The 9,466-nt window shown below is 38.5% G+C and overlaps 1 protein-coding gene across 1 annotated transcript; it reads right to left on the reverse strand.

Annotated features, from left to right (window-relative positions):
* Window positions 1-6,179: 6,179 nt before the first annotated feature.
* LOC113119448 (protein FAM84B-like) lies at window positions 6,180-8,497 on the reverse strand. Its single transcript, XM_026288960.1, has one exon. It carries the CDS (start codon window positions 7,828-7,830, stop codon window positions 7,024-7,026), a length of 807 nt encoding a protein of 268 aa, XP_026144745.1. The 5' UTR covers window positions 7,831-8,497; the 3' UTR covers window positions 6,180-7,023.
* Between the last annotated feature and the right edge of the window lie 969 nt (window positions 8,498-9,466).

A 9,466-nucleotide genomic window follows, 5' to 3' on the forward strand; every position in this document is an offset into this window, starting at 1 on the left:
ACTGTTCCTGGTAGTCACTGGTTGTTCCAGAAACATAACATACTTAAATATATACATGCATTTGTTTAAATTAAATTAAATTTGTTTATATTTATATATACATAGTAAATAAACAGTGCACACTCACATATTATGCAAAAAAAAACTTTTATTTTGGATGCAGTTAATCATTTGACAGCATTATTATTATTACTTATTTACTTACTTTTTTTTTTAATTAGAGAATCTATACGAAAAGGACAAGGGGATTTGATTAATGCCACTGGTTAGAACTATTTAAATTTAGCTTTAATTTGAAATATTTCAAAGATCTGGTGAACCATGAAAGTTCTCTCCAGTATCCATGGTCTATTATAATTTCGTAGTTCAAACCAACAGAACAGTTTAATTAAGAGGTCAGTGTGTAGAGGTTGCCATGGGTCCCCTCAGGAATTTCTCATACTAATTCTATTCAGCATTTTTGCACAACAAAATAAAAACAGCTCTACGCTCTTAAAAATAAACGTGCTTTACGATGCCATAGAAGAAACTTTTTGTCTAAATGGTTGCATAAAGAACTTTTAACATCTGAAGTTGTTTCACAAAATGTTCTTCGAGGCGATATAAGGTTCTTCAGATTATAAAAAGGTATGAAAGAGATGGTTCTTTAAAGAATGAAGTCTGAATGGGTCTTTGTGAAACCAATAATGGTTCTCCTATGGCATCGCTTGAAGAATCTTTTGAAGCACCTTTATTTTTAAGAGTTTATGGGGGAAACTGCTAACCATACACAGCTCAGCTGAAGAAACAGGGCAGAGACCTGAAATCACAGCACAAAGAGCAGTGTCACAGAGTCAGATCACATTCAGAACATCACCCACTAAGTGCTCATTAGGGGGCTGTTGTCTCAAGCTGGCAAGTGTGTTGGCTTTCCAATGATTCACAAAGACTGTCTTGTTGCCTTTGTGGGCAGCCATTACTCACTCACAGTATGGCAATATGTAATTACTTCCCTGTTTCCCAGCATCCCGTATTTACTGTGAGCGGCCTGTGGCAGTGCGATTGGGCTCAAATCATAAAGCACCCTTTCCCTTGTAACATTACACGTCATCGGTGGCGTATCTCAAAGGCAGGGCTCCTGTTCAGAGAGATAAGTCACACTGTGTTTCTGTGACATTGTGTTTCAACCCTTCAGATTGTCCATGCATTTCAAGTCTGAACAGCTGGTGTTTTCCCATAGGCAGAGTCTGAGGTCAAAGTCTAGTTTGGATGAAGTATTTGCTTCATGATCTCATGACTGAACGGCTATGAACTACTGCCTGTGGCATTTGTTAGGGCTCTTATTCTAGAGTTTCGAAGCAGAGACTAAAAAATTATTACCTACATGGCATTTTATGCCTTGGCCTTTGCTATATTTATTTAACCCAGTGTTAGCAAACTGTTGCTTTCAGCTTCTTTTCTACAGCATCACATCATCAAATTCAGTTCACACACTCAGAGAAAATTGTATTAAAATTCACAAGTGGGAGGACAATTAGAGGGTGAGCCAACTTTGGCAGCCTTGCAAATGAAAGTCGTGGAGAGTTTGCAGGGTGTTGAAGAGGCTCGGGATTAAACCTTATTCTGAATATTAAAACACTACATCAAATGATTTCCATCAGATTTTTTTTAAAACAAGCTCATGATTTCACCTGTAGATTTCCAACTTCACCATATTACATGGCCTCTGGTAATTTAAAAACAAGTTACATTTATAAACATATGGGAAAAAACAGAACCAGTATCCATCTTTTTCTAACCAATAAGTGCTGTCATTATGGATTTTCATGCTCCAGTCTTATTAAAGGTACAGTTCATCCTAAAAAATATGTCATTAATTGCTCAGCCTCATGTTGTTCCAAACCTATAACACATTTGTGCACCTTCAGAACATAAAATATATTTTTGATGAAATCCGAGAGCTTTCTGACCCTGCACAGACAGCAACGCATCGACCACATTCAAGGCCCAGTAAGGTAGATATTGTTAACGGGTGTAGGACTGACACGGAAGTGAAGAAAATTTTGAATAAACACATTATTATAGTCGTAAGTATTCTCTTAGCTTCATAAAATTACGGTTAAACCACTGATGACACATGGACTATTTTAAGGATGTATTTACTACTTTTCTGGGCCTTGAACGTGGTGGTTGCATTGGGTCAGAAAGTATCTTAATAAGTGTATGAAGGTCTTACGTGTTTGGAACGTCATGAGGTGAGTGATTAATGCCAGAATTGTCAATTTTGTGTGAACTATCCCTTTAAAAACCCATGTTAAAACAGGGTGAAATTAGTCATATTATGCTCTTTTACAAAGTCTTGATTTAGTTTTGGGGGTTTACTAGAACAGTCTCACAATCTCCTTTTGAAGTGGACTTTGAGCTTTGTAACTTTGCAGATCTTTTTTATGCTCAAACAGCAACATTACAGACTAACTAAAGTTGAAAAAGTAAAAAAGCATAATAGGACCCCTTTAAAGGATCTACTTAATTAATTAAAAACAAAACATTCTGGACGCATCATGTCATCATCTCATCAACATAAACTTCAGTTGTTACACTGCAAAATGTCGTTCACTGCAACACTTTAAAGTGATTAAACTATGGAGTCACATTCTTTTCTTAAAGGGGGGGTGAAATGCTAGTTTTTTTTACACTGTTAAAGAGTTGGATTCCAATGCTAAACATGGACAAAGTTTCAAAAATTAAGTTGTACGTTTGAAGGAGTATTTCTGTTCCAAAAATACTCCTTCCGGTTTGTCAGAAGTTTCGGAAAGTTTTTTATGAGTATGGCTATGTGTGACGTTAGATGGAGCGGAATTTCCTTATATGGGTCTTAAGGGCACGTCTCCCGGAAGATCCAAGCTCCTGTATAGCAGAGCACTGAGAGCACAACAGACATTCACTGATCAGAGCGAGAGCATCGGGAATTGTCACAAAAGAAGTGTATTTTTGGTTGCCAGGGCAAGACAACCCTGCACAGATTACCACAAAAAAACAGCATTAAGGGACCAGTGGATGGAGTTTATTTTTACAGAGCATCAACGGAGTTGTGCAAGTGTTTGTGTTTGTTCCCTGCATTTCGAAGATGCTTGTTTTACAAACAAGGCCCAGTTTGACGACGGATTTGCGTATCGTTTATTTCTTAAGGATAATGCAGTCCCAACGAAAAAGGGTCACGATCATGTGTTGGAACCGCAGGCGGTGAGTAAAACTGCTTCAAATATCTCTGCCTCCTTGTTAGTGCGTCCGCCTCCCATGCCGGAGACTCGGGTTCGAGCCCCGCTCGGAGCGAGTCGTTGCTGCTGCTGCTCTTGTTCAGTTTCAGCCTCGGGATCTGATTCTGGATCATAAATAAACGGCTGAATCTGACTGTTAGCCATGGTTTGTTTTGGATGATGTTTTTTTTCCTTACGGTAAGGTCACAGCTTCCAAACACTCTCAACGCAAAAGCTTACTCACGCTCATGAATCTTTAGCTCCGCCCACACGTCACGCCTCCAGCCGGTCGTGTTTTTCCGGGAAAAATCGGAACAGACTATCTTTCTCTAATGAATATAATAAAACTAAAGACTTTTTAGAGTTATGAAGGATGCAGTACTACTCTATAGGTACTCAAGATTAACAGGATATTGAGTGAAAACGAGCATTTCACCCCCCCTTTAAACAATGTGGATACTAATGTCAAAAGTATAATGAATGTTCAGTTAATTAAAGCAAATGTATGTAAGTTTTTACCTTCAGTTTCAGAATCAATACCTTGAGTGTCTTCTACTTCCTACCCAGTTTTCCACCAAAAATCTGTCAGGAAGTCAGTAGTTTGATGAGAGGGTGTGAAATTCCATGAAAAGAGCGGATTGCTTTACAGCAGCAACATATGCACATGTACAGCTATACTGCTATATTTACGACAGTGAATTCCACTCACTTAACTGTAGGAGCTCCAAAGTTGCACAAATACACAAAACTACATACAGTATTGTTCAAAATAATAGCAGTACAATGTGACTAACCAGAATAATCAAGGTTTTTCGTATATTTTTTTATTGCTACGTGGCAAACAAGTTACCAGTAGGTTCAGTAGATTCTCAGAAAACAAATGAGACCCAGCATTCATGATATGCACGCTCTTAAGGCTGTGCAATTGGGCAATTAGTTGAATTAGTTGAAAGGGGTGTGTTCAAAAAAATAGCAGTGTAGCATTCAATCACTGAGGTCATCAATTTTGTGAAGAAACAGGTGTGAATCAGGTTGCCCCTATTTAAGGATGAAGCCAACACTTGTTGAACATGCATTTGAAAGCTAAGGAAAATGGGTCGTTCAAGACATTGGTCAGAAGAACAGCGTACTTTGATTAAAAAGTTGATTAGAGAGGGGAAAACCTATAAAGAGGTGCAAAAAATGATAGGCTGTTCAGCTAAAATGATCTCCAATGCCTTAAAATGGAGAGCAAAACCAGAGAGACGTGGAAGAAAACGGAAGACAAGCATCAAAATGGATAGAAGAATAACCAGAATGGCAAAGGCTCAGCCAATGATCACCTCCAGGATGATCAAAGACAGTCTGGAGTTACCCGTAAGTACTGTGACAGTTAGAAGACGTCTGTGTGAAGCTAATCTATTTTCAAGAATCCCCCGCAAAGTCGCTCTGTTAAAAAAAAGGCATGTGCAGAAGAGGTTACAATTTGCCAAAGAACACATCAACTGGCTTAAAGAGAAATGGAGGAACATTTTGTGGACTGATGAGAGTAAAATTGTTCTTTTTGGGTCCAAGGGCCACAGGCAGTTTGTGAGACGACCCCCAAACTCTGAATTCAAGCCACAGTACACAGTGAAGACAGTGAAGCATGGAGGTGCAAGCATCATGATATGGGCATGTTTCTCCTACTATGGTGTTGGGCCTATTTATCGCATACCAGGGATCATGGATCAGTTTGCATATGTTAAAATACTTGAAGAGGTCATGTTGCCCTATGCTGAAGAGGACATGCCCTTGAAATGATTGTTTCAACAAGACAATGACCCAAAACAAGTCTTGGTTCCAAACCAACAAAATTAATGTTATGGAGTGGCCAGCCCAATCTCCAGACCTTAATCCAATTGAGAACTTGTGGGGTGATATCAAAAATGCTGTTTCTGAAGCAAAACCAAGAAATGTGAATGAATTGTGGAATGTTGTTAAAGAATCATGGAGTGGAATAACAGCTGAGAGGTGCCACAAGTTGGTTGACTCCATGCCACACAGATGTCAAGCAGTTTTAAAAAACTGTGGTCATACAACTAAATATTAGTTTAGTGATTCACAGGATTGCTAAATCCCAGAAAAAAAAAATGTTTGTACAAAATAGTTTTGAGTTTGTATAGTCAAAGGTAGACACTGCTATTTTTTTGAACACACCCCTTTCAACTAATTGCCCAATTGCACAGCCTTAAGAGCGTGCATATCATGAATGCTGGGTCTCATTTGTTTTCTGAGAATCTACTGAACCTACTGGTAACTTGTTTGCCACGTAGCAATAAAAAATATACTAAAAACCTTGATTATTCTGGTTAGTCACATTGTACTGCTATTATTTTGAACAATACTGTACATACTGTATGCATTATAAATGCACCATACTGATGTAAAGACCATAAAGAGCAAGATGTGAGTTCAGATATGTTCTCAGATTGTGAAATGACAAAGGGGGGAAACAGATGGATTCAGTCAACGTGTACTTATTGTAATTTCATGTGTGCCAACTTTTATAAAGCAAGGTCCACGTGAGGATTTATGGCAATTTTGCAACTCATAGAAAGCCTTATTAGACATTCTAGAGAACAGCTTACAACTTGAGAGGCAATCTATTTGAAAAACAATAGCACCCAACTTAAAATATTTAATAATTGAGTGTGTAATTATTCTGATTTCCAACAGAAGGAAAATTGACATAATTTGTCATCACAATATGAGATGTCAGATACCAACATACAGATAAATCTCACAAAGCCTCAAAATTAAGAAAAAAATATATTTTTGCTTTAAGTAAATGAAGCCTACGGTCATGGCCAAAAGTTTTGGCCGTGACATAAATTTTGTGTTTTGCAAAGTTTGCTGCTTCAGTATTTTTAGATTTTTTCCACATATTTCTATGGTGTACGGAAAACAATAATAAGCATATCATGAGTGTTAAAGGCTTTTATTGGCAAAAAAAAAAAAAAGTCAATATTTAAAGTTCTTCATAACCCCTGCAATGTGAATGAACACCACAACTTAAGCTACAAACTTTGCAAAACACGAAATTTATGTTGCTGCCAAAACTTTTGGCCATGACTGCATACATTTATGTAACATTATTTTAAAGACAATTTAGCAAGTTTTACCACCCAATTCTCATTACCATAAATCAGCCTGCTTAGGTCTAGACTCTAGACTGCTATTTCCACTATTTTCAATGCATTTTATTTTAATAAAATCAACATAAATTAAAGGTGGTCGTAGCCTGCTATGATATATCTTTTCACAACATTACAAAATCTATAAGAACATATCTTTGCATTAAAGCAATGGAAATTTTTCTTAATTGTTATGAAAAGAACGCTTACAATAAGTTACAATCTGAAACATCTTAACCAACCCATCATATGCAATAAATTGTCAATATGGGCTGTTTCTTTCACCCATTACTATATTCACAATGCAGCTGGTCTTAGTGATTTATTGTTTTTATAAAGATTGCAACAAATTAAAAATATCGAGGACACATTTTTATATTTAAACTTTTATTATCATTATTTAATTATTTAAGTAATATCCTTCCACTAAAAGATGTAGTCCCTTTCACGAGAACATCTTCTATGGGAGCGGCGCAGTGATATGATGAAGAGCTAGTATTGTATCATGGAGTTCTGTCATTTTCTTTGAACAAAAAAAAAAACATTTTATTTAATATTTGCAGTTAAATGTTCTGGAGGGGGTTCATTAGAATCATATTTGGGATACATTTCTGTCCGCTACCTGTTGCACGTCAATGAACGTTCGCTTCACTTCCGTTATTCATCAAATGATGTGCCAACTCCTGTAAAACTTCCGCTTTGCCGATCTGATCGTTTCTCCTCTTTTCCATGATCAAATCCTCCAAACTCTGAAACTCCAGCACATGAAACTGTTTGTCAGGCAAGAAGAGCTTTAATCTGTACGGCTGTTTTCCTATCCGTATCTCCCCTCCCATCTTGAACTCCCGTTTACCGAATTTGCACCAGGCGGCGAAACACTCCGAATTTCTCCAACTTAGCTCTCTGTCTTTGGCCCCCACCTGCTCCATCGCGTTCTGCACCACCATGTCAGGACTGAGGGGTTTGTATTTGTACAGCTCGTTTACGACCCTGCCCCTCCTGCCCTGACTAGCATCGGTCAGAAAACTGTTCTTGACCTCCGCCCGGTGCAGGTGCACCACCTGGAAGTCCCCCACGTACACAGCCCAGTGCGGGTACTGCCCGGCGGACACGAACTCCAGCACGTCCCCGGGCTTACATTTGTTCAATAAATTCTCCGGGCTGAACGTCTCCTGTTCCGTAGTGTTGCTACTTCTCTCATAAATGCACTCGTCTCGGTGGTAAACCGCGCAGTCCAGCTCATAGTGCTTCTCTTCCTCCTTCTGCCCCGATCCATCGACATGCTGATGATGATTATCGTCCAGTTCGTCGTCGTCGGTGGCGAAAATGTAAGAGACCCCGATCCGCGGGCCGTCTTCCTCCGTGTCGAGCCCGTTAGGGTCGGTCGTGGGAACTTCGGCGTAACTTAGGTGTGACAGTTTGTCAACCTGGTTGCCCATATATGCCACTTCAGCAGCGGACAGATGGAGTGAAATGAGCTCCACCTGTTACGAGCAGAGAGAGACGGACATCTGGAAGTAGATTCACTGAGATGCTCCGTCTGCGCTGATAGTTGCTTACTAAAGCAACCGCGCGCATCACAGTTACAGACCAAAACAAAGCACTTTATATAGCCTAAGAAGAGTTATTGTGCGGGTTAGCCTAAGTCAGAGGTTACATCCAGTCTGTGTATTCAATGCTTCGAGTTGTTGCTCCAGGCAGTTAATAGTCCTATCACACCTCATGCATCCAAGCAGAAAGTTCAAAGCTCCACTGACATACTGATCAAATTAATAAAATGTTGCTCCGGAATCCGAATAGAACGACAAACACGTTTTTCCATCCTACAGAAACGTAAAGCGCTCTGTTTGTTTGTCAGACTCCGAACGTTCTGTTTTGAAGTGCACGCGCTGCGCGTTGCTCGCGTTTATCGGATATAATGCGAACTAACAGACAGAGCTGAAGAAAACCAACCACAGCCACACTTATTACACACGCTCCCTCATTTAAAGAGACATCGCTGAAACAGCACAGCACGGTGTAAAGTAGTTTAGACAAGCGTCGTTAAGAATTATTAATATGATAAAGCAGCTCAGTGCTGTCCTGTTAACAGTATTCAGTGCTGCTCTGCCAGTCATATTAGAGAAGCCACAGGAAATAGAAAAACAACAACAAACAAACAAGAGCATAGAATTTAGGCCTATGTCATAATAACAATAATAATAGGACATAAAATAATTTAGTTTATAATTAGGCTACATATAAAGTAATTTTGTTCACAAACAGGGGTTTCGACTATTTTTTACTTATAAATCCTTGGGATTTCCACCTATATCACGGTAGCTATTCAAAAGATCATGCCATTCATGTTTTCTGAGCTGTTAGAACTATCTAATCAATCACTAATCTAATCGGTCAAAATAATCTGAATGTGATTCACTTTTACGATGAGCAACAGTTTCTCCAAATAGTTTAGAGAGATGCAAACAGGTTGGTTGGTTCAGGTTGGGAATGGCTCTGTACGTAAAAATATGAAACCGTATCACAAAATACTATCAATATGGCAACGGATTTTTGACGAGGGAGGGGGGATCTTGTGTTCCTTGAGTTTAATAATTCAGAATAAGACTTTACTTACAGTTGTTTAAACTGTAAATAAAAGTATTTACCCTTCTTCCAATTAAGTGAAAAATTACATCAAGTATTTTTATTTGATTTTCTACATGCATGGCTTAGAAGCATGAAAGGCTGAAAATACAGAGACTGAAGTAAAAGGTTATATTCCTTTTGTACAAGTCTGTAATTCTCTGTGTAAAAGTTTCATAGGCTGCAGAACATCTACAATAAAAATGGATAGGGTAGCCACCCGCTGTGTCAATTTTCCTCCCATACACACATTTCTTGAAATATTGAAAGTTTCTGACTATAGTCACTGACCTAGTTTTAAGGAGCAAGCCTCCAGATAAAACCAACTTTAATTATTAAGCTACACGAAGATTAATTATGAAATTAATGACAGAAAGTCGAACCACTACATACTGTACATCAGTCTCGCGCATATTGTAGGATGAATATGAATTGTTGTTGACAGGCATC

This window comes from Carassius auratus, chromosome 19 (assembly GCF_003368295.1).
Source record: "Carassius auratus strain Wakin chromosome 19, ASM336829v1, whole genome shotgun sequence".
Classification (NCBI taxonomy): Eukaryota; Metazoa; Chordata; class Actinopteri; order Cypriniformes; family Cyprinidae; genus Carassius; species Carassius auratus.

Coding starts and splice junctions, on each gene's coding strand:
- LOC113119448 (XM_026288960.1), bottom strand. CDS start 7,830: ATGGGCAACCAGGTTGACAAACTGTCACACCTAAGTTACGCCGAAGTT.